At 40.0% G+C, this 25,682-nt stretch overlaps 1 protein-coding gene across 5 annotated transcripts in view; it reads left to right on the top strand.

The window, feature by feature from the left end:
* elmo1 (engulfment and cell motility 1 (ced-12 homolog, C. elegans)) overlaps positions 1 to 25,682 on the top strand; it is a 111,474-nt gene that overhangs the window by 45,171 nt on the left and 40,621 nt on the right. For all 5 annotated transcript variants that reach the window (XM_028597334.1, XM_028597336.1, XM_028597332.1 and 2 more), the window contains exons 7-15: positions 896 to 931; positions 2,543 to 2,642; positions 3,143 to 3,294; positions 3,465 to 3,543; positions 6,658 to 6,708; positions 7,216 to 7,338; positions 8,187 to 8,315; positions 9,983 to 10,087; positions 11,611 to 11,719. In XM_028597334.1, coding sequence (XP_028453135.1) covers positions 896 to 931; positions 2,543 to 2,642; positions 3,143 to 3,294; positions 3,465 to 3,543; positions 6,658 to 6,708; positions 7,216 to 7,338; positions 8,187 to 8,315; positions 9,983 to 10,087; positions 11,611 to 11,719 — 884 coding nt within the window. The remainder of the gene's footprint in view (positions 1 to 895; positions 932 to 2,542; positions 2,643 to 3,142; positions 3,295 to 3,464; positions 3,544 to 6,657; positions 6,709 to 7,215; positions 7,339 to 8,186; positions 8,316 to 9,982; positions 10,088 to 11,610; positions 11,720 to 25,682) is intronic.

Genomic DNA, 25,682 nt, shown 5'->3' with positions numbered 1-25,682 from the left:
TATGCCTGCCAACTAACTTGGTGAACTGTAATTATTCAAGAGGCTCAGTGCTGGAGATTCTCGAGGGCAGAGCGGTGCTGTGATCTAATGCGTCTGCCAGAGATGTTGTACTGGATTCATGTGGAAATAAGTTGGCAGACTGCTGCTGTTACCAACACAGGCACCACTAGTGAAAGGCAGATATTGCCCTCTAGTGACTAAACATGGAACCTCTAATGTGGTTTGACTCAGTCGGTGTTCAGAATGTACAGTGCAACTTTAACCAGCTTATTATTAAGAGGTGTTGTTACTTTCAAAAAGATGGGAAGAGAGACTTTAGTTACCTCTAGCGATACATATCCAAGCAGGCAGTTTTGGTTGTATTTGCAAAGGTTTTGATATGTCTGTCTCTGAGAGGTTTGTCGCCAGCCCAATACAATGGAGGTGAATGCACAAAAATCACATTTAAAATATTGAGCAGAAGTTTCATAAAATGGTGTCCTTGCTACTGGCTGCTTTTATTGGAACGACTTCCTACTGAAGAAATATTCCCAACGACCATGAAAGTGTTGTTTGATCATTTCTGTGCATTGTCATCTCTACCCAAGCTTGCTGTGTGTTTCTGCTTGGCATGCTTTTATTGTCTTAGTAGGATTACTGGTAAAATGTATTCACTGTAGGTCAGTGTATGAAAGTTTATGTTGAATGAAATATATCATTTAATTTCAGTTTGCTTGTATCTGATTTTATACAATAATATATCATTTTTATGTTGTGTAATAGATTGGACTTGCTTGGAGTCTGGTCTCTTCTTTCAGTGACATTAAGTTGACACTAGATTGTGATGTGTGTTGTTCCCTGCTCTGTGCTGGTTTGTTTCCAACCTTTGACACCAAAGTTTCTTAAATCTTTGCAGACGCTATCAGAAACTACAGAAGATAATGAAGCCCTGGTAAGCCCCTCCCCTTTGCCCCGGCCGGGTAACGTCATTGGCTCTGTGCTCTTCCTAACCTGCTGGCCGAGTCTGCATGATTAAGACTCTAGCCCCAGTGACTTATGGGAAGTTATATACATGTACATTGCCACTTTCAGACTTCCATTTAGAAATTGGTGTGGCACTTACATTTTTTGCATGTGGTTTTGGGCAACTACGACTTCCTAGTTCTTAAACACAGACTGAAAGAAAGCCAAGATTCAATTCTAAAAACCCAATGAAATAAGACATTTATTAAAACCAATTGTTGTTTTCCATTATGGTTTAGTGCAGCAACACATATTATTAGTTCTACTACAAGTCTCCCTGAATTAATCTTGGTGTTCTTAAATAGTGCTGCTCAGGCTAAGGGGTTAGTCTGTCTTTGGGCTCACTGTGAGGGGTTATTCAGCTTCTTTTCTAACTTTCACTTGAACATTATTAGCCAATAGCCTCTTTCGCCACAGGAACATCATCTATCCATCAACAAGATTTTCTTGACTCTATCTAATCTATCCTCTTATGTCTACGATTTCATGTAGCATACAGTAAAAAATAAAAATGCCCAGTACCATCTGCAAAAGTATTTTCGTCCTGTGGGTTACTAATTGCCCATTTAACTGTTCACTAATCACCTACCATGCAGCAACACTGACACATGGTGCTCTCTGTTGATCCACTGTAGGAAAATTTGTGTCCTGAAAGCCTATTTCTTCAATTTCTTTTTCTTTCAATTTGTTCTCCTTTGCTGAATTTCATGGTTTTTAAGCTCTGCAAACTGACTACAGAATTAAAACTATGAGATTATTGCTTTCTCAGTATAAGTTTAGATTTAAGATTTATGCACCATAGGTTTTGTATATTTTGATATCATCTTGACACAGTGCAAGTACAACGGTATACCATAAATGGTGCATAAAGGATGAACCAACTAAAGCTTGCTGGGTGGTTCTGTAATACCAATCTTAAGCAGTAAAGATCACTATTGTAAAATCTATTGGTGAAGCCATAAAGCATCCGAAGGTCTACTATAAGTTATGAGCAAGTTAGAACTTCTATATCTGATGATGATTTCTAAATTTCTCATTAAGTACTTCCAGCAGTAATATATCTTGGATACAACAGCTGTTTAATGCGTTCCCTGCTTTTGCCTCCTGTGACTGTTGCGGAGTGATTTATTCCTCCTAATATTTGTGTAACTGCATGACTTCACTCTATTATGTAGCTTTCTGGTCCTGATTGAACGCCGCTCTGTGCTGCCCGGCTCCTGCTGGCCTTCTGACGGCCCCTGCTGTTACTTGAAGGCCATTCTGTCTGCATTGCATCGCAAACCTCTTTCCCATTTTTTTCCCTCTCTGTTCTTTTTTCAGCAAGCCTGGTTGAAGCATTGATCTTATGTTCTTATGTTCCTCTTTCCCCTCTCCTCCTCCACTCCGCCACCTCTCTCTGTCTCTGTGTCTCTGCTGACCGCTCATTCCTCGTTCTGTTCCAAGCCATCTGGGCTTTGCAGCTATGCACTGCTCCAAGCCATCTGCTGGAGAGAAGTTTCCTATGGTCTATGTGTGTCTCTGTGTGTGTGTTGTCCTGTAGTTTTGGCGACCTGCTGTCCTTCACTCTGACTGCCTTTGTGGAGCTGATGGACCACGGCATCGTCTCCTGGGACACTTTCTCTGTGGCCTTCATCAAGAAGGTCAGCCAAGAAAATGTCCCATTTAACAGGGCAGGGATTTAAGGGGGACTGTTACATTTATAATCCTGCTGTTATACTGTATATTTGTTGGAAAAGTTTAGATTTCTCAGTCACATAATGCCTTTGAGGGCCTCTGAGATAAATACATGGCTGTAAGTTTAGTATTTTCTCCTGATACAATCATTAAGCCAACCAGCGGCTGTTCTTAATGTTTCAAAATAGTTAAGTGATGATCCTAGGAAAATAAAAGCTACAAAATAATGTGCAGGTCACTTTTTTGCAAACATATATTTACCTAATTAGCTTCTACTGTATATGGAACGTGACAACAACTAAGTAAAAGCAGTTTTGTCTTAAATTTATATTCCCAGGTGCCAAAAGGAAGGTTTTTTTAGATGTCCTCCATTACGTTTTATTGATCTCTTTAAAGCATTACATCTTATAAATTATTTAGTGTTTTTTGCAGATTCTTTATCTCCCCTGCTCTGTTCTTCCTGCAGATCGCCAGCTACGTGAACAAGTCAGCCATGGACACAGCAGTGCTGCAGCGGTCCCTGGCCATCCTGGAGTCCATGGTGCTCAATAGTCAGGATCTTTACCACAAGGTGGCGCAAGAGATCACCATCGGGCAGCTCATCCCACATCTTCAAGGGTAAGTGGATCAGTAGGCTGTATGTATGAAGACTAAATTTGTTGATTCATTTGTTTAAGCTATAAATGACACAGTGATAAATGCATTCCAAACAACCTGGGTAGGCGATAATGAACTACTTACGGTATACGTATAGTTAATATTCTTGTGTAATATTTTTGTAATTCCAGGACTGATCAAGACATTCAGACCTACACTATTGCTGTCATCAATGCTCTCTTCCTCAAAGCTCCTGAGGAGAAGAGACAGGTGAGGCTGCAGTCTACACACACGGCACTTACTGCATATACTGTACTGTACATCATTTCCATGGTGGAGTGGGCTTTAAATGGTGCATTCACTTGTGAATCCACCAGCATTTTGTACTGTAACAGTGTACTTTTTGTTTATTTTTGTGTCATGTGTTTATTATTAATTTCTGGAAAGAAATCAAAAGAATGAATAACTGTGACACATCGTTACCAACGAACATTGATGGTGTCAGCGGCTCAGAGAAAATGACTCAGTTGTGGCAGAAACATTATTATGAGCTGTTAAACTGTGTTAAAAGTAATTCCTTTACACTGGGTAACATTGATAGTTATGAAGATGTGACTGTTTTCCCTCAAGAAATATATGATGCAATTATGATGCTATAAGATATTAAGGCATGTGGTATGGATAAGATATCTGCGGAGCATTTAAAACTTGCGAGTAGAAAACAATTTCCCCTAATTGCTATTTGTTTTACTTGGTTGTTGGTCCATGTTATTCTACCTGATTCTATTTTATCTGTCACATTAGAGTCTATCATCAAAGACAAAGCTGGCAAAATTAACAGCTTGGATAATTACCGGCCTAATAGCTGTGGCCACTATTTTACCCAAGGTCTTGCAGAGGACTATACTGAATAGGCTGGAACAGTTTGTCCTGACCTCTGACAACCAGTTTGGCTTCAAACCTAAACATGGCACGGATATGTGTATTTTTGCCTTAAAAGGAGGTCCTAGATTTGTATAACAGGCATAATTCCACAATTTGTATGTGTTTTATTGATGCTTCTAAAGCCTTTGATCGTGTAAATCATGAGAAGCTGTTCTACAAATTGCACAACAGAGGGGTACCCAAATATCTTGTGAGAATATTGGCTTTTTGGTATGCTCATCAGTCAATATATGTGAAATGGGGTAACTCTATGTTTGCCCCATTCAATGTACACAATGGAGTTAGCATTTTTTCTCCCTTTCTTTTTAATATTTATATGGATGATCTATCAAAGCTGCTAAACAACTGTGGAACAGGCTGTATGGTTGGGAACACCATTATCAACCACCTGATGTACGTAGATGATCTGGTGATTCTTTGTCCATATAGTGCTGGCCTTCAAAAGTTACGAAGGTCTGCTCCCAATATGGCTCAGACTTTGACATTAAGTACAATTCTAAGAAGAGTAATATTATGATTGATAAAGGCAGGGAGGACAATAGACTGCCATGTCCTCCTTCCTCTCTGTCTGGTACTGTCTTTAAAGTGTGTGATGAGGTCAAATACTTAGGGCACTATATAACTGATGACCTGTCTGATGATAGGGACATTCACAGACAGTACTGTATGATGTATGCACAAGCTAATATGCTGAATCGCAAATTTAGTATGTGTTCATTGTCTGTGAAGACCACACTTTTTAAAGCTTTTTGCACCCCAATGTATACTGCCCACTTGTGGCGGCGCTATAAAAATAGCAGTATGCAGAAACTCAATGTGGCATATAATGATGGTATGAGGCTGCTGCTTAAAATGCCACGATGGAGCAGTGCAAGCCAAATGTTTGATATCTCCACCTGTCCTGCTGTACTCAGGAATCTCATGTACAGATGTATGTGTAGACATACATTCTGAGTCATTCAACAACATAATTGCAACACTAGTGAACCCTCCAATGAGTGCGGTTAGGTTCACTTCGAGATTGTGGAACCATTGGCGTTTTAGTCTATATGCTAATATATGAACACTCTTTTTGTGTATTGTGGAACTCTGACTGTTGTAGTCATTTCTTATTGTATGTGTTTTGTCTTGTATTTGTCTGTCTTTTGCTATGTTTTGTATTGTGCTATGGACCATTTTTTTGTGTCCTTAATAAAGAATAAAGTAAAGTATTCTGTTTCCAGTTTAGCGTAACAGTAAAATCTAGTACAACAGTATTGATTTAAGCAAGTGTAAAAGCCCAACAAACCCCCTCATTCCCCTTCTCTCCATTCCTCTCAGCAGAAGTGACATATTTTGTCAACCATGCACTCTTTTCTCCACTCATCTCTCTCCTTCACTCTGTCACCTACAGTATGTCACGCTTTGCCCTGTAGCTAATCACATGATCCCTTGAATCAGCACCATAGAGTCCAGCAATGTGCTTTGACATTAATAATGAATTATGCTAACCCACAGCTTTTCTCCTATGCAGTATGCATAGACTGCATACAGATTGTAGCACACTTTGTAGATGTTGCTGTGATTCTTCTTTTTTTTGGCCGAGGTCAAATTTTGGCAATTTGGCAAGGATCTGCTCAAATCAGATTCATGCAGTTAGTTGGCAGCCATTTTAAAGCCACCTAATTGTGTTGTTTTAGGTGATAAGCGAATAATGTCTCCTTTTGCTCAGGTGCAGGCATGTGTGGTAATATACATTTATAGCAGACAGTTTCATTTCTGCAGAGAGACACTTTTATGATGTGATGTGACATGCGAGGGCCTAATGACACTATTGGTTCACAGTTTGTGTGTTTTCAAGTGTGTGTGTGTGTGTGTGCTTGCGTGCGTGCGTTTGGGGTAAGGGCTCAACAATCAGTAAAGCTATTATTATTATGATCCCCCAGTCTCCCACTGTTCTGCTGACTCCATTGCCTCTCCCCTCTCCTTCTCCACAAGCTGCACCACTGACAGAAAATAATTTTTTTTTTAATCTCTCAGACTGTCTTTTTCCACATTCACTCACTCACCCTCTCTGTCTCTGACTTTTTCCTCACTGCACACGATATGGTAGTTTGATGAGCACATTGTGGACATCCTAAATAGACCCCTGACAGTAAGTGCACCCTTGATTAGCACACTTTGTAGTATGCACTGTAGAAGGCATTGGTTAGGGCATTTAGTATTCCGTTTTAAGATTAAGTTCTTCTTTGGGATGGCTTTCTTATTTTCTATGGCCGGCAGTTTTTGTTTATTTTGCCCGCATTCATTTCTCATTTCAACATAGAAACCCTAAAATTAAAAAAATGTTGTTGGTATATTGTGTCTTATCTTCTCACTCTCTCCCTCGGTCTCTCTCTGCTCTTTCAAATTCTGTCTTTCTATCTGTTTTTCTCCCTCCTTCTCTTTCTCCCTCTATAGGAGATGGCCCATATTCTTGCCCAGAAACAGCTGCGCTCCATCATTCTCAGTGTAAGTCTAACCATGCCCTTCTCCTCTTTACTTCTCCAGTGTATCCCTCTCTGTGTTTCCTTCTCTGTCTGTCTTTATCTCTGTTTGGCTTCATGCCTCTGCACCAGTGTGATATCAGAAAGGATAATGACACTTGCCACCTTTGCCTCTGTGTAATGTTGCTGGTTATTATCTACTGTACTTACTGTCTCACACCTGTTCCTTTTTCTCTCTTTCATCCTCTGCCTTGTGTTAAATCTCATTTCCCCCTCTCCTGTTCCCTCATCTGACTTGTTCTTTCTAATCCTCGTGATTCACTCCCAAATCCTCTTATTCTCCTTTTGTTATCTCATACTTTCTTCCTCCAAAATCCATGTCTTGTCTTTCTGACCCCAAAACCCGTTCTCTCACCTTCGCCTTTCCTTTGCACATCTAACATCTCTGCTCCCCTCTCTGTCTTACTCTCCCCTGCTCTTCTATCTCCCCCTCCTTCCTCATCCTCCTCTGTTTGTCCTCCACGCTGTGTAGAATGTGATTCGAAGCCCCACACCCATCAACGATGAGATGGCCCACCAGCTGTACGTCCTGCAGGTGCTCACCTTTAACCTGCTGGAGGACCGCATGATGACCAAGATGGATCCCCAAGACCAGGTGGGGGACTGTGAATGACGTAGATTGGAATGGGATACAAATGGATCTGTTATTGTCAACAAATCCTATTTACCAACCAATACTTTAGTCAGTCCGTCTCTCAATACTTTTTTAACACAAAAATATAGTTTTATTTCTTCTTTTTTTATGAAAAGGCTGATTAATTTCCTAAAACAGCTGGGCACTGGTGTTTTTTTTGCAAACCTCACTCAAACAGGAGGAAATTGTGTATTTGTTGGGGACTATTTTTAACTGCGTGTTGATACACATTTTGTGCTTTTTTGAGAATTTTTGACAGCAAGACGGAGTATGTGGGATTGACTTAAAATAACCTGCAGTGCCCCATGTTCATCATAATGAAGGAACATGTCACCCAGTGCAACGGTGTGGCTTTTGGACAACAATCGAGCTCTATGGCACAGAGGAATAAGATATATCAGGCTTTTGCTGCACCAACAGCAACTGGTTTTGGTGTTTTTTTGGGATTTGTTGACGGTAAGAAAAATATAGAATATCACTAGAATTGTCTCAAAAAAATTAGACATTATCAAGACAAAATAGTAAGCATTCAGAACATGCACGTCTAACTATAGCCTTTATTGCAAAAGCAACTCAAGAAAACGGTTTCAGGAAAAAATAGACAGTTTCAGCCTGACCTGGCTATTTTAGGTTGGCCAAGTAATAAAAACAGTGGAGAGACATGGCTGTTGGCCAGATTGCCTTGGGCACTGCAAGACCCCAGACAGCCGAGATGAGGCTGAAGCATTCTTAAATTATAAAATGGTGAAAGGAAGAATAGGCAGATGGACTTATGAGCAGCACTTTAATATTCTTTTCTGCATGTGCAGGCTCAGAGGGACATCATCTTTGAGCTGCGGAGAATTGCCTTCGACGTGGAGAGTGAGCCCAACAACAGTGGCAGCATCGAGAAACGCAAATCCATGTACACCCGGGACTACAAGAAGCTCGGCTTCATTGTAAGTTTGGCAGGTGTTTCAAATGGTCTCATAAATTCACTCATTCGCTGATGACATACTCTGGCTACTATAAACACACACACACACACACACACACACACACACACACACACACACACACACACACACACACACACACACACACACACACACACACACACAACTCAAAACTGAGATCATAAAGTAAAACACGAGTCGGTCTGTCCACATGGGTTGCCTCTTAATTGGATATGAAAATCTGCAGATTAAAGCATGTGTATATGTGTAGGCATGCCCAGATAAATAGTTTTTGTACAATGGTGGAACAAGTATTCAGATCCTTTACATAGCTTAAGTAAAAGTACTAATACAGCAATTTAAAAAAACTACTGGTATGAATGTTATCAGCGGTAAAGTTTTATCAGCAAAATATACTTAAAGTAAAAGTACTAGTTCTGCAGAAATAAATGCCCATTTGACTAACATTTTCTTATGTATGAGTCTGTGTTGTACACAGTGGTCTAACTATAGCATAAGAACTTGAACTAAACCCACTGTGGCTTGGTGTAAGCTCAGAGCTGTTTTGGGGCTCTTCCCATCCACACTCCCACTGCAGTGTGCTCAGTAAAGATAAGGACAATTGGACTGCCTTGTCTCCACTAGTGTGGAGAAAACACCCTAAAATCCTTAGTCTGCTTTCCATGCTAGACAGCTTACACACACACACACACACACACACACACACACACACACACACAAGCTATAATTCTCTAGATATACTTCATCACTGCTGAGATCATTTGTTTGCCTCCTAAAGCCTTCAGGTTATTTAAGTAGGGATTGTTGCACATGCTGGAATATATTTCACTTGTCCATATGAGGGTATTTTTTTAAGTTATGCATGTCCTTGTGTGTCTGTTTCTGTTTTAAGCCTATACATTTGCTTCCTGTCTGGCAGAATTACTAAACTGATGAGGCAGATCTCAGTGTCCTCCATTCCTCTTTCATCCTCCACTCTCCCTTCTCCTCTTCTGTTGCTTTTCTCTTCAACATCATGTCTCACCTTTTACACTCAGCAGGAGCTTCAGAGTCATGTGTTTGCATCTGTATCTGTGGATTTAATCATTAGTTGACTGAATTCTCTGCAATGTCTGATGGGAATTAAGAATGATGGACTGTGACAGCGCAGACAGCATCTAACAGCATATTTCATACAATATTCAGATGTTATGGGAGGTGGTAGTTTTGACTTGAAATTTGCTTTAAGATAGCATCACTATCCAGGGAAACCTATGAATAGCCAAAATTATTTTTATTGCCTAAAACACAGGACGATTATCTGAACCTTCAAAAGAGCGTTTAATTTTTTTTTGTTTAACTGACGACCTGAAGGTCATGGTTTTCTGGACAGAGCCAATATCTAATCCATGAGTTATTTCATTGTTTTTCAAGAAGAAAAAAACTAAATATATTAATTTTCATACTTTAGTGAACTGAATAGTCAGTCAAAAAAATAAAATCATGCCTTGGAATACTGGTTGTACTGTGTAACTCCCAGTGGGATTGCCTGACTGTTGCCTTCCGTGGATTATACCTAGAAGAATAAAGGTTAAAAAAAATAAAAAATGATTTGATGGAATGTATGTGTTAAAGTACATGTCTCCCCCTCCTCCTCCTATGTCTCTCAGAACCATGTGAATCCAGCTGTGGATTTCACCCAGATTCCTCCGGGCATGCTGGCTCTGGATAACATGTTGTATTTTGCCAGACACCACCAGGACGCCTACATCAGGGTGAGCATGCACATACACCTTTTTTTGCAGTTCTACACCATGTAGACACAAACACTTACACTGATAGTGTGATATTTCGCCTTGTCACCTCAGTTTCCTACCAAACCTTCTTCCCTCCAGCCCATTCACTTGATTGTAGTTTCTGGCTCGTTCCCAAATTGCCTTTCAGCTAAAACTGCATTTCATGAAGTTGCTCAGCCCAGACAATAGAAATGATTAAATTCCTTTCAGTGTCAGTCCCCGAGCAACGGTCTTATTACTTCATTTTTACATGACCGGCAACATAATATTATGCTCCTGGGTTATAGACTCATATGATGTACTATAACTATAGGGACTGTCTGTAATGGGATGGCGTTCACTAGTTTGGTGATTAGTGTGTTTGCTAATTCTGGTTAGTTTGAACCATTTTAAGGCAGCTGTCCAGCACTCTATTGTAATTATACTTTTGTGTTTTTTGATCATGGTACACATGCAGCAGTTTAATCACCACACCTGTGTGTGTGTGTGTGTGTGTGTGTGTGTGTGTGTGTGTGTGTGTGTGTGTGTGTGTGTGTGTGTGTGTGTGTGTGTGTGTTTGCTTTGTCTTAAGGATAGTGTGTGACTCTCATAGTCTCTTGAATGTGAGAAAAGAGATGTCTTAGTAGTGCTGACTCAGCCCTTACCAGAGTGAGGAAACACAGCCTTCAATTTCCCAAATTAAACTGTCACCAACTAAAATGATTGGGACCTTGATGGCCTCATTTATGGCGCACTGCCACCATCCACATAATTAGAGTGAATATTTTTGCTGTTGAGATTTCATTTATGTTTTTGGCTTCCAAGCAGATAGTTTAGAGGGTCAGTTAAGGTCAAATATTGACTCATAGTTTCAACCATAATGGAAATGTTTACTGGAAAATGACCTTTAGTGTGCCAAGCCCGCCACTATAAATGAATGCAAATATATTACATATACTTGTAACCGCAAAGCACTCTTGAACGTGCATACTTCTGCCAAGGCCTCAAAATACTCGAAATTAGTTATTTTAATATAAAATGATTTGATGTCTTAAAGGCGCTACCTGTAGGATTTGAACATTTCTGTCTTTGGCAGCTCCAAGTTGTAGTGTCAAAACAGGTACCACCGCAGACACCAATGTATGCCTCTACCAAGAATGAATGGGATGAAAGCAGCAAGATGCAATATCACATGAAGATTTGTTACATAGAGGCTTCAATCTGCATCTGGATACAGATCGATGTGCTACTTTTAATTTTGCCTAAATTCCAGGAATAGTAGGAGTTCACTCATAATCACTGACACAACAGTATAAATGTATAATGTTGCAGTTGACCCACATACTGTATAGGCAAAGTGGCATCACATTTTTAGGAGTTTTTTAATTCACAGGCACATTTGTTGTTGTATTCAGAGAGTAAACACACCAATATGTCATCAAATATTTATCCATGTTTTCACCCCTGAAGAGAAACAGTCCTGGTATATCTTGCATGGCTGATTTGATTGTCTGTGTTTCTAGATTGTCCTGGAGAACAGCAGTCGAGAAGACAAGCACGAGTGTCCGTTTGGCCGCAGCAGCATCGAGCTGACCAAGATGCTCTGTGAGATTCTCAAAGTGGGCGAGCTTCGTAAGTCTACATCAGCAACACACATTTTCCACTCTCGGTGTACTTTTGCTGGTAGTTCGTCTCCATCGCACTACTTCTTTCGCTCACAATATGTATATGAGATTACATATACATATATAATATGTATATTTACCCTACAGATGCATATACTTATGTGCACAAAATATAAACCTCCATACACACATACTCACAAATACACACATTCCATCTCCGTAAGCATGAAAGCTGCCATTATGTTAAGTAATTGTGCTGCCAGGAGTTCATATTTAGTGATGCACCTCGCCCCAATTGAGCCCCTTTCAGCCTAATATACTGCCTCTGGGAGGCACACTGCGCAGAGAAAGAGATGCTGTGCCCACGTCCATTCCAAATTGATGTGCCCTTTTCATTTGTCTTTACTTGTTTAAATGGGTGAATTGGTCCCCATTCCGCTCCAGACTGACCCCTGCTGCTCCCTGTAGGGAGGGAGACTGCATTCTTAGCTCAATTTAAACTGATATGCCCTTTTCATCTGCTCATGTCTTTTTGTTCATGGAGGATTTAGACTTTGCTGCATTTCAGGGTTCTTCTGGTCTGCAAATTGCAGCAAGGGACATTAGACTTAATAGTGTCCACTTCTGTATCTGTGCCCTTAGAAATGCTCAGAGAAATGTCATGCAAATGTCTCTCATCTGTCCTTAACATTGCTGATCAAAGTGCCAGGCTATGTTTCAATACAAGATAAGAAGGGGCAGCAATACTTTTTTTTTAAACATTTCTAAGCATATTGTAACTTTCCTGTCCTTCTTAATATGCTCTTAACTCCGCTAGACTGCTAGCCTGGGTAAACCCTGACGAACTTCCGGCAAATTTGAGATTTGCTCTGTTACAGCTGAGAAGGGTCTGGTGTCAACCAGGCTACTAGACTGCACTTTAATGCAAAATGTCTCCACCTTCCACATCAAATTCTGAGCACATACTTTAGTCAGCAAAGGCAAATGCATGCTGTCTACACTGCTTTATTGCATAAATGCATTTACCCAACATGTGTGTCTTGACCTGGGGAGACTAGAGGGTTTTAGTCCAGAGGGGACAGGTGAGCGGGATAGGTAAAGTCTTCTGTGGAGCTGTGTGACATGTGAACACACATACTGAGCTTTAACTTTTCCAAATTTCAGCGATGGTGGGTTTTTCCCCCTAACTCTGTGTGTTTCTGTGCATCTACTTGTGCAGGCACATTTATTTTCCGTGCAGTGTGTCTTGCGGCTTTATTTTTATTCAGCGTCTCATTAGTTTTTATCTGAATGTGCTCCACTGCACATGCCCTTTTGATCTTCTCTCTTAGCGGACTGAAATTGCTTCCCTTTAGTCTCTTTTAGAAATATCGCTTTGACCTCATTCATATTAAAATTCAGATTTAGCAACCAAACTTGTCCCAAAATGGGGAAACATCTGTATCTCTAAGGCTTCTAAGCATGTAGTTGAAGGCTCATGCAATAGAGTTAAATCCCCAGGATGAATGCCAGGCCATCATTATGAATGAGACTTTGTTTTTGAGAGACTTGCTTGTTCAAATAAATAGAGCTGGGCCGAGTGCAGGATTTCACATAACTTACTCAAAAGATAAGAACCTACAAATTCTGCCCCGTCATATTGTAATCGTGCGTGCGTGCGTGTTAAATGGGGGGGACAGATAAGACTTAGGATGATCTATAACCTGCAGAGGATGACTTATCTGTTTGAGATACTGTCTGCTGCTATAATAACAGCACATAAACCCGGTTTAAGACAGAACAGGAATCCCATATACACAAGTAGGTCATCTACGGGCACACAATTAAAACATTATAAACAAAGAGAATCAAATAAAACAAACCCCTTGCAGGAAATCACTAGGGACAGGAGAGGAAATACAACATTTTCATATATTCATATGCACTGCGTCCCAAATCATAATGTTTCCATCCATCTTTGTCACAATCTTCCAGTAAATATTTGCACACACTTGCACTCACAGAGCATTATATGCGTCTCATCCTCATGGGAGGAAGCCAGTGTGTCCCAGAGTTGTCATAAGCTACACTGCATCTTCTCTTGTAGAGAGAGTTAAGTGCATTTTCACAAGCACCCCATTAGCCCTGTGTATATTAACATGCACTAATGAATGTATGAGTAGGATAAATGTAACATGGGCCAGGCAGGTGTTGTAAATGCTTGGTGAGTAACGGGTGATCATTAGAAAAGCTGTGTGTGTGTGTGTGTGTGTGTGTGTGTGTGTCTGTGTGTGTGTGTGTGTGTCTGTGTGTGTGTGTGTGTGTGTGTGTGTGTGTGTGTGTGTGTGTGTGAGATGTAGGGGCATGAGTGTGCGTTTTCCCAGAGGAAAGGAGGGAGAGAAATGAGCCTCAGCTCTTTTTAGACTTTCATCATTCGGTTGACCTTTCAACAGGGAAACAATGAAATACCTGACACTAATGAGGATGTTGGAGCGTGTGTCTCTGGATCATTATCATCACATGTGATATTGTGGTATTTGAGTCAGAATAATGTTAGAAACCGTGGTGCATTTTTTTTCATCAATCAAAAGCACAGGTGTTGCCAATTACATTAACGATAGCTCTGTTCTGCTTACGTGTCTGAGTATGTTACGTAATCTTAGCATGCTAGCATGCTGTCAATGTAGCTGCACCCTTTATATGTTTAAAAGTGTAGACCAGCTCCTGGTGAAAACTTCATTAAAACAAACGAGCATTCTGTACTGTATTTATCTTCTATTTTTCTTAAATATCCCCCTTTTTTTTCCTCCAAATTCCTTTTGTGAATAAAAGCAAGAAAGAAAAGAGACAGCAGATTAATGGTAACAGTGTTGATGTTTTAACCTGTCTTAGTGGCTCATTTACTATATGTTTGTATAAAATGCCAGTATGGCTCTGGCAGAGGCCAGACACACTCTAATGTTTTCTCACAGGGATGAAACACAGAGGGATTCTGGATTTGTCGGTGGTTGTTGAAGTTGCCTTTCTTCCTTGCTGACCTCTGGTTTTGTCTTTTTCTATACCATGAATTTGACCCAAACAAAATGACACCAATACGCAAGCAGGTCGCACCTTACTATTTTTTTCAACTGAATAACGGAGAAGCCACTCAAGAATCTGGACTGACTTTGTCTCATTGCACTTTTAGGCCAAAGGATTACACTTTTACATATCCTTGTTTTGAAATGTTTTGACATTTTCCCTTTTGGTTGTTGAGATATTTAATTTCTATGCAGATGTGGTCTGGATATAGGAGGTAAAGGAGCTTGTTTGGTTAAATCAGCTGTCAATGCTGCTGGATTCTACATAATTCATAACACCATCCAGATGTCACTCTCTCTCTTCTCCCATTAATTCATACCCTTTCTGTTTCTCTCTCTCACTTTTGCATTTGTTGTTGCCCTGCCTCAGATCCTAAAAGATTAATTGTCCCACCATGTTTCTGCTGCAACACAGGGCTTAATGGAATCTGCGTCGGTGAGGCGCCAAGCCGCAACTTTTCAGACTCCTGTTTAAGCGAGCCCATGTAATATTTAAGAAGTTATTTAGAAGGGGTCAGGCATCGTGTGTAATGGCCTTGCTTGGTGATTCACAGTGTGGCATCTCATTGCTGAAACGGAAAGCTGGGTGGTGAACCGTGGCAGATCCGGGCATGGACACACGCATGCTAACAGATACACACATGAAACTCAGAAACTCAGAGACCAGACCAGTGCATCTACAGTACTAACACACACACACACACACACACACACACACACACACACACACACACACACACACACACACACACACACACACACACACACACACACACACACACACTCTCTCTCTCGCTCTCTCTCAGACACACACACTCACTCTCTCTCTCTCTCTCTCTCTCTCTCTCTCTCTCTCTCTCTCTCTCTCTCAGACACACACACACACGGGTAGATCTGGGCAGGCTGTCACAAAATGTACTCATATTTGTGTTCCATCAGAGATAGCCATTAGCCAAGGCCAAAGGGCCATGTTCAGCACCATAGACAGCTCCATTTTACATCTTAGCTCATGATCAAAGTACAGTACACTAATGCAATACAATCAATTGAAATATTTGGATTGATTTTCTATTTGAGTGTATTTATTTATTTATTTTATATATATATTTTACCTCAAGGACGGTACTAAGCTTTATATCTTCCTTTGTTTCGCTTAGTTATGAGCCCTTGCATCCTAATAAACTCTTAAGCACTTTTGATAAAGGTGCAGTGCGTGCATGCATGCATGCACGTGTGTGTGTGTGTGTGTGTGTGTGTGCGTGCATGCCAGTGTTGTAGTCGAGTCACCAACTGTCAAGTCTCGAGTCCCCAGTGTTAGAGTCCGAGTTACCAAAGAAGAGTCAGAGTCGAGTCGGAGTCAAGTCACCATTTTCTGCCACACAGCATATGTTTTTACATTGATTACATATACACTTTGCAACAAAGTAATACAGCAGCGACCTAATATATTGATATATTTTAATATCAATCCATCCACCTTAATGTTACTAGTAGTAACATTAAAGGTGCTCTAAGTGATGTGACGCGTTTTTTAGGCTAGTACATTTTTTGTCACATACAGCAAACATCTCCATCTCCTTCTTGTCGGTTATTGGCTAAAACACGGTTTGTTATGGTTCGTGGTGCAGGTTGGCGCTGTTTGTTTTTGTTGCCGTTTGTGGAGCCTGGGCTGTCTACAGAAACTGCGTTTTTTTTACAGTGTGTTCAGGGGACAGGCAGCTAGTGGATAGTGAGGAGATGTTTTCTGTATGTGTCAAAAAATGTTGTAGCCTAAAAAATGCGTCACATCACTTAGAGCACCTTTAAGCTGGATGGATTACTACAATGTGCCACATTGACAAGTAGCTAATGCTTGTTGGGTAATGGTATATTACATTACTACAATTACATCGTTCAACACGTAAAAACGATTAACGTTAGGAAGGTTAAGGTAAGTAAGTAACGTTATAAAGTAAACAAATAAACGTTACTACTACTGAACAAAACTTTAATGGATAAACTTGTCCGTGAACAACAGATACATTTTGATGGGTAATGGTGTTTAACAACAAACAACTCCCATAATCCCACGCAACTTTACGACGCCATTAAAAGCCTGTGTTTACTTCCATTGTTGTGAGTGAGAAACCCCTAGTGTTGAAAGTACAAATTCCATGTTTAATAATGCTGCATTTTCATGTTGCATTTTAAAAGGATCAGATTTGAAAGCATGATACTGCTCAACCTTGCACGGTGAGGCCTCATCAAAATGCCTCCATGGCTAAATACCCTTTGAATGTGTGCAAGGGTGGCAGGAATACAGAATACCTGTGTGGCAAGTTGATAGAGCGCAGGGAACTTGGCTTTGTGTTGCTGCCAAAACCCAAAGCATGGGACTGAGTCAGAGTTGTGCTCGGCGATCAAGTCAAGATATGCAGTCAACTGAGCCTGGACAGATGGCTTGTTGTTAGTGGAGGAGGGAGTCTTCCGATAGTGGGAGAACATTTTCAGCTTCTTCTGAGGGGGCTCAGGAGGAGATGCTGGAGCATCATCTACCCCTGACCCTGTTGCAGCGGCTGATGATGCCTGTTGTTTCTAGCCTTCTGCTTTGATGTACTCTAAAACAAAAGGTGGCAGGAGAATTATGTTATAAATATGTTATTAAGTAGGCTTACATATTAAATGTGGACGTAAAACTCATAGAGGTTTTAACCCACTTGCCTGCATAAATGAAAAACATGTCTCACCTTTTATTTGACTCTTTAGTTCCCCTTTAATGCCACTGTCAAGCTGCCCATCATGTTCTAGCCGCTGGAAACTGAATGCTGGGTCCAACACAGATGCTACAAAGTAGGCACTGGTGAAAGCGAGAGAAAAAAGATTGCAAAGACGATGTAAAGCAAGTTAACGGTTAACAATAAAACGACAAGCTTCTTCTGTGTATTATCATATGCATTAGTCAATTATGTTTTCCTTGTGATGCAGGTTCTATCACAGCACAAAAATATTGAGGTGTTTTAGAGTTTTTTTTAAGTGTCTCACTGAATCCAGAATTCAATCCAGTCAGCTATTGAGTGTAATTTACTATTACTAGTAGTTCATTTTAACAATACAATCGTGTTATGAATACAAAACTTTAGGAAGTGTAATGTTTTCTATTTTGAAATACATTTTCTATTGATCAAAAATTTATCAGTGATGATGAATATATAGTAGTGGTGTAACAAAGACTTCTGCAGTTTGGCACGCATGTGAACCACAAATTAACTGGAAAGTATAACCACCGTAGTGTGAAATAGAGTTTTACTTCCGTCATTAAGCTGTTAAAACCGTTTTTTTCAGAGTGGTGGAATTGTTGCATTCAGACATTTGTGCTCATGATGCCCATTCAATTAGCCAGTGTAGACCTTTTGTGATGATAACACAAAAATGTCACAAGAATGTCAACAGGTGTGATTAGATGTGTGAACACAAAAGGCATACACTGGCAAATTGAATGGGCATCAGGAGCAAAAATATTTTGTTATTATAACACAGCCATCTAACCACCACGAAAGGGAAAAGAACCTTCCCGCGAATCATGCACTAAAAGAGCTTGAATGCAGCGTTAAGTGAGTGACGTCAGCGAGTGTGTTGTCAAGCAAGGAGAGCGAGCGGTAGCGGTGTCCGACTGAGCAGCGTATAGAAAAATAGAGACATCTTATATCAAATTTTTATAACCTATTAAGTCAGAAACTTCATCCAACGTCCAATTTTTTATATATCCTCGAGTCCGAGTCGAGTGCCGTTGTATATATCCTCGAGTCTGAGTCGAGTTTCGAGTCCTCAGTCAGCGAGTCAAAGTCAAGTCACAAGTCCAGAGAATAGAGACTTGAGTCGGACTTGAGTACTCCATCACTGGTGCGTGCATACTGTACCTGGATGGCTGAAGCATGTGTGTATACTGTATGTCCAAACCCAGCAGGTGATTCAGAGTCATCCAAACTCATTAACTGGACATGAGGACATTCCTAGGTTGCCTGCTTTGTTGCGTTAAAAACAACAACACAAATACATTCACACACACACACACACACACACACACACACACACACATATCTGATAAATTGCACAGTGTGAATTGAAAATCTGGGATGTGTTTGGACATAGTGTGTCACTGAGATGCAGTTTTAACATGCACATACTGACATGTGCTGTCCCACACTCGTAGTCATGGTCAAAATACATACATCGGGATTGAAGAGAAAATGGCAACAGAAAATCTCACATCTCAGATTCTCGGACTGTGTAATAAATTTAAAAATGGTACTAAGCATGTTCAGCTTTTCAGAACATTGGTTCTGAAAAGCTGAACATAATTCTCTGGTTTCTGTCTACGTTAACATTGACTACTCAACTTGCAAGTTAATTTTTTATTATTCATTGTTTCTCTTTCTTTTAAAATCTTTTTGAGTAGTGAACAACTGCATCTACTGTATTATACATTTTTGGCACATACTGTAGGCAGACTCTTGAAACCTAATGGGAGTTCTAGTCGTTAATGCTAACAAAGTAAAAAATTTTATACGTTTGTTAAGATAAGGTGCACTAATTGGGTAAATCCTCTCCGGTACAGGCACTCTAACATGTGCAATCAAACACATGACTTTCTGCAAACTTCAAAGGTTGTGCATGAGAACTGGGATATAGAAGCGGTTAATTCAGCCAAATTGTGGGGAAAATATGATTGTGTGGATCATAATGAAATACTAGAGGACTGCGGAAAGTGGATTATTCTGCATGATTATTGAGACATTTGGATTTCTTTTTTTATACCAATGGAAACTTGCAACTTTGCATAAAAACCAATAAAATAACTAATATCTAAACACATCCACCCTTCAAGTCTATAGGGGGTTAGTGTTTCAGACTCAATGGACTTTGAATAGAGTATCACTTTAATAGGATTAATTACATGTATGACCCACTGAGAGAGATGTTTTCCCCACATACTGATAAGTCATTACATTATACAATAATTAAAATAATACATGAGCAGTTACTTAGGGCAAACTATGAACAAGAATATGACTTTCTAAGAGTAAATCACATGCCAATTTTCAACATTTGTTTTCAAATCACTGGAACTTCTGAAAGAGTTATGAAACACCAAGGAAACACATGCTGAATTATAGTGTATGAAATTTACGTTACATGATATGTTTGTGTCCTGTCTCATTTATCATTTTCACTTGGCTCCCTTTGTAAGCAGTTGCCCACTGATGAAGTATCAATGGAATGAGAATTAATGTCCGACATCAAACATTACTATGCCAACATTAGCACGAGCTGAACATTAGCTTGGAAACTGATCCATTTTTAAATGACATGTTAAGTCTCAAGCTTTTAGCTGCTAATCCCTCCCGTAGGTCTCCTTCCATGATTCATCAGTGAAGTGGATGATTGCAGGGGGAGGAAAGGCCAAGCGTAGAATTCCAAGTATCCCTTAAGTCTTGACATGAGGATTTTTGCAGTCGTCAACCACTTTGCACAGTTGTCAGTTGCAGCCTTTTGTTAGAGGGGAGCCTTCTTCAAGGTTTTCCACTTTGTAACCCCAGGCATACACCAGCAAAAGATTTTTAAATTAGAGTGCCCAAATAACAACACACTTGACAGATGGGTGCTAGAGAATCTCAAGTTTTAAGTATCCTTGGAGTTTTTCAGACCCTCCTGTCAGCTCTCCGCAACCCCTTGTGGATTGAAGTGGTGCAGTGGATGAAACATCACACAGCCTATGACTATGCTGCCAAATCTTGTTGCTGTACTCTGAGCTTCTTGGATGTAATTTACCATCTAACTTTCACCAACTTGTCTCGGTTCTTGTTGTTTTTTTATACACCATGCTCTCCACTAACTGAAGCTGTTTTCCCCAAGAGGCCTATTACTAGCAGACCTTGTCGAAGGTAAAATCAGACAAAACACTAGCCTTTCACTAGATGTACCCCAACACATAAACAATGTAGTTAATGTAGCTTGATGAAGCAGAGATCTTGGAAAAGTAAAAAAAAGTTGTTTAGAAAATTCCTTTTTTATATAGTTTTAGTATATTTTCTGTTATCAATTTTTATTTTTTTATTTAATTTTCCAACATATAAAGACCTTAATGTAACTCGAGACAACATCTTACAGTAAATCAGGGGTCCGTTTCAGAAAGCAGGTTTAGTGAAAACTCTGAGTTGATTAACCCTGAGGTGAGGGAAACTCTGGGGTTTCTGTTTCAGAAAGGGAGGTTATTTAAACTTGAGAGAGAGGGGTAACTCCAGCCCGTTTCAGAAAGAGAGGTAACTTAACCTCAGAGTCAGTTACTATGGTAACTAAGCCTGTGAACCTAAACTGGTCGGGAGCAGGTTTTCTTCAATAAACCTTGAATTTCTCTCAGTCTCCTCCCTCTGACACAGCGCTCTTTCATTTCCTCATTCATTCATTCAGTCTGTATCAGGTGCATTTTAGTGCAGTTACTCTGCATGAATAAAAAAACAGTGTTGGTTTATTAACCGTGTTAGGAAGATTATAAAAGTATTTTTTTTCTCAAAATATGGCATTTCCTTGTGTCGATGATCCCGTTGATGAAGAAGCTGTATTACTTCTCAGGGAGTTAAACATACGTCGGGAGATGATATTAAGGCGACGACTATAGATTTTTCTTCCCAGTCTATCAGTCTATCAGTTATGTAGCCTACATAACCTTATCCGTCCTCATATCACTAACGTCACCCATCGTGAACATCTACATCCCAGCACATTCTTCGTGTCATATTAAGTTTTTTGCAAACGGTTTCTTTACAACATTGGTGATGTGGAGCATTAAAGCTTTGTGCCGTCAGAAGAATGTGATTTGCTCTGAAACGTGTTTTAAATGTTTGTGTAGAGTTCCCTGGACACAAACCAGTAAGAGACATTAAAAAGAAATAAATGATTTGTAAATCATAATTCTTTTAATGATGGTGCTGCAACCTCAGAATGGGATTAGTAGTAGTTTACTTTTTCACCTGCAGGATTGCACCTAAATGAAATTATAGGTGTAGCCTACTACCATTCCAGTTTCCACCAGTAATATTATAGGTTACCTGTGATTAAATATGAAATTAATACATTATATTGGAACATACGCATTTACTCTAGCCGCAATTTTCTCCAATACCACTTCTCGCTATTTTACAGCAAGCGCTTTTAACAAAATACGTGTTCAAACTCGCTGTATGTGCTCATGAGTATTTCCGCCGTCCAGTTTGTTTGCGGTTGTTACCATGGTGAATCGTAGTATCATGGCTCCATTCATGCTGCCTTTTTATAGAGGCGCTTAACTCTGAGTGAACCTGCTCTGAGTTGATTGAACCAACTCAAATCAGCTGTTCTGGACCAAAAACTCAGTGTTTCCCATCTCAGGGTAAATCAACTCAGAGTTCAGGGTTGGACTCAGTTTGTTAAACCTCCTTCCTGAAACGGATCCCAGAAGAAAAGATACAGAACAGAACAAATTTGGGCACACAAACCAATAAAAATCAGCTTAGCAAAAATAAAGGACAATGTAAATGTGAATTTCTTCATCAAAATTACAAAATAAGTCCAAATCTTTCCATTGATAATTATTATTCCGTTCAGTCACAGATCCAGAAGAGGCAATGTCTGGGATTAATTTGAACTATTGGTACATTTAAGTGCCTGCTTCATCTTAACCTCCAACAGTTTTATCTAATTTATAACAACAAAATTGGTTAACGATAATACCGGTGTTTAATTCTCCCACTGCAATTTTAGTTCTAGAAGTATAATTATCATTTATGCACATACACAGACCGTGTGTACGTGTGCATCTGCACATGTGTATGCACATGTACATGTAAGCTGGAGATTCTTTTTTTTTTTTATTAACAATTTATTTACATCACCACCCACCCAGACAAAAATCAAGAAAAGATGACAGTAACTACAATATTCAACCTATTCAACAGAATAGTAACACAATAGACAACAAACCATAAACCAAATAAACATATGTACATATACTATGTATATTTTTTCAAATGCCGCCACCCTAGCCATCTCACATGCCTAGTGCTGGATTGACGGCACCCCTTCATTCTTCCATCCCCTTAAAATAATCTGTCTGGCTATCATTAAACACTAGTCTGGCCACAGCTTCTTATGTGCTTATCCATCCCGTTTAGGATTGACCCATCTCCCAGAACAAATAATCTTGGGCTGAATGGACCTGGGTCCCTGCAATCAGACATAAATTATCCTGTATCCTGGTCCAAAATTCCTAGACCTTATCACAAGACCATAGGACATGAAGTAATTGTCTGTCCTCTGTCTTAGATTTCCAACAGTTTGGTGTCTTTTAGACCAATTCTAAACAATCTAGAGGGAGTCCAATAAAAGCGATGCATAATCTTGAACTGAATAAGGCGCACCCTCACATCACGTGGCATAGTTTTAATTTTCCTACAGATTCTGTCCCATTCCTCATCATCCAGCGTAATACTCAGATCCCTTTCCCATGTCTTTTTGAGGGCTGTCCAGGCTCCATCCCCCAGGTTCTTCTTAAGCATAGAATAATACCCAGAAGCCTCATGACCTTTTCCATATTTCAACAACACCTTATCTAAACATTCTGGTGTCTTTGGGGCTGAACAACTGGATCCAAAAAACCCCACTAACCGATGGCGAAGTTGCAAATATCAAAAAAATTGAGACCTGGAGATTCCAAATTTCTGTACCACTTCCTCAAAGGATTTCAATATGCCACGAGATACATATTCCCCAGTGTGACAATTCCCTTTTTTGCCATGGCCTCTCGCCGTCCGTCAGCGGTCTGTCTCCTGCCTGGGGCTGCTGGCCAGCGGTTCTGTGCGCACGCTCAATCTCTCACTTATTCTCCAGCAACTCTCGAATCTGCTCCCCAAAACACTTCACCGTATCTTCTCGTTATTGTGTCGGGATCGATTTTCTAAATCTTAAATTTTTTCCTAAAGCATGTCGACCCCTCTCTTGCTAGCCAGTCATCCAGTCTCTCCCTCTTAACCATCTCTAAACTTGCTTTTCTGCCATGGTCACAGCAGTGGCGCCATTTTGACTCTTTTCAGCCGCGTCCCCACCACAGAGCATATGCTGCTCATTATCTCCACCGGCTGCTAATTTTTTAGATTTCGACATTTTCTGCCTCCAGGATGAATCTCGTCCCGGCTGAGCACAAATATCTCAGAATCTTGAAAAGAATAAATACAACAATGCACTATACAGAGCTCCTCCTACGCCCAACTTGTTCACCGTTAGGTCACATGACACCTCTTCTGTTGTTTTTTTTTATAACTAAACTATTCTGTTCCTGCATTTGGGCTTTACTCCCATCGTCTGATTTGAGATTTTCCTTCAGAAAAATTCTGCATGATTGATGTGCATATCATACTGTAGCTCCTATACCTGATGTATTGATATATGAGAGATATGAGTTTTGTTAAATGTTTTTAATAAATGCAACCTGGGGAAGCTCTGACTTGATAGAAAACCCACAGCTTGAAGCAGTCTCACAAGCCTTATTGTATTTGAGAAAACATGAGTCTGTGGAAGCAGATGTACTGCTAAATTTGTTGTCTCAGTTCAGAGCGCTTATGGATTCGCTACATGCCTCCCTCTGTCTGATTTTCTCTTCTCTCCATCTGCTGTTCTGCTCTCCCTCACTCTCCCTCTGTCCTCTAATGCATCTTGACCATTGTTGGGGACTGTATGCTCAAATGGTTTAGTTACGTAATTAGAAATAACAAAGGAAATGAGGCTTTGATTTTTCCCTGTTTTCGTTCTTATCTAATCAAGGTTCTCCAGATGCTTCTTTTCCTCCCTAAAATGGAATACTCTGTGTAAATTAACTCAAAATAGATTAAAAGACAAATTCAATACTGTGGGCAAATAGTAGTTTATTTTGTACAGCATTATATTGTTACGTATTTCAACTTGAACCAGTGACCTCATTCTCTATCATCATTAAATAATAATCATTATTTTCAGGGTAGAGATACTCCAATTGGAAGAGCGAGTACAACCTAGCAGCCCTGCTGATGTGACCCAAACATTATAAAACTGATTCATCATTTCACATTTCACAGATTCCCAACTCAAACACCCCAAGGCATTACATTTTAAGGAGACATATTTGGCCCTTTATCTACCCTAACAGGGTTAGCAAGATGTAAATAAGCTTGCAAGCTTATTAGTTTCCCTGTTGAATTCAAGTACTAATTATAGTTGTGGTTCTCGCACGGCTAGCCAATTTGATATCTCTATGGCTGAGTGAGCATCTGTGTGAGTCTTCTCTTTGTGTTAAACCAACTGTATTCAAAGATGGTTCCCCGTTTACTTCAATAAAAGTTACCTCAGGTGCAAACGCTTTGTTTTTCAGAATTCTGTATTCGTGAGCCCATAGCACATGCACGTTAGATTGTGTTTTTGATTTCAATGATTGAGCATGGAAAAAAGTATTTCTGTGCTGGAGAGCATCACTAGACCTGCAATTTTAATTATTATGACACAATTTCTGTCATGTTTAAGTGTAGGAGGGTCTTACCCACACTCAAGTACGACATACGTTCAAAATGGTAAATAGATTAAAGCTATCTACCTAACTACTACTAACAATTACAGCAGCACAGTCAGTGGAAATGGCTTTACTATAAGCTTATTTTAAACTGAGATATGCATTACCAGTACAGTATATGTGGTGTTGTTTGCTGTAGCATAAGAAATACCCAGTCAGCCTGTGAAGTCATCTAGCTGGCTGTGGTTTGCATCTCTGTGTACCTGCTGCCTTGGCATCCTGCAAACAGTGACTGGACCGGAAAGATGGTGCTGACGCTGCTCGCTGGACACACACACACACACACACACACACACACACAC

The sequence above is a fragment of the Perca flavescens genome, chromosome 14 (genome assembly GCF_004354835.1).
Source record: "Perca flavescens isolate YP-PL-M2 chromosome 14, PFLA_1.0, whole genome shotgun sequence".
In the NCBI taxonomy this organism is placed as follows: domain Eukaryota; kingdom Metazoa; phylum Chordata; class Actinopteri; order Perciformes; family Percidae; genus Perca; species Perca flavescens.
Note: the sequence above shows the minus strand (reverse complement) of the source record. Positions and strands in the feature narration are given on the sequence as shown.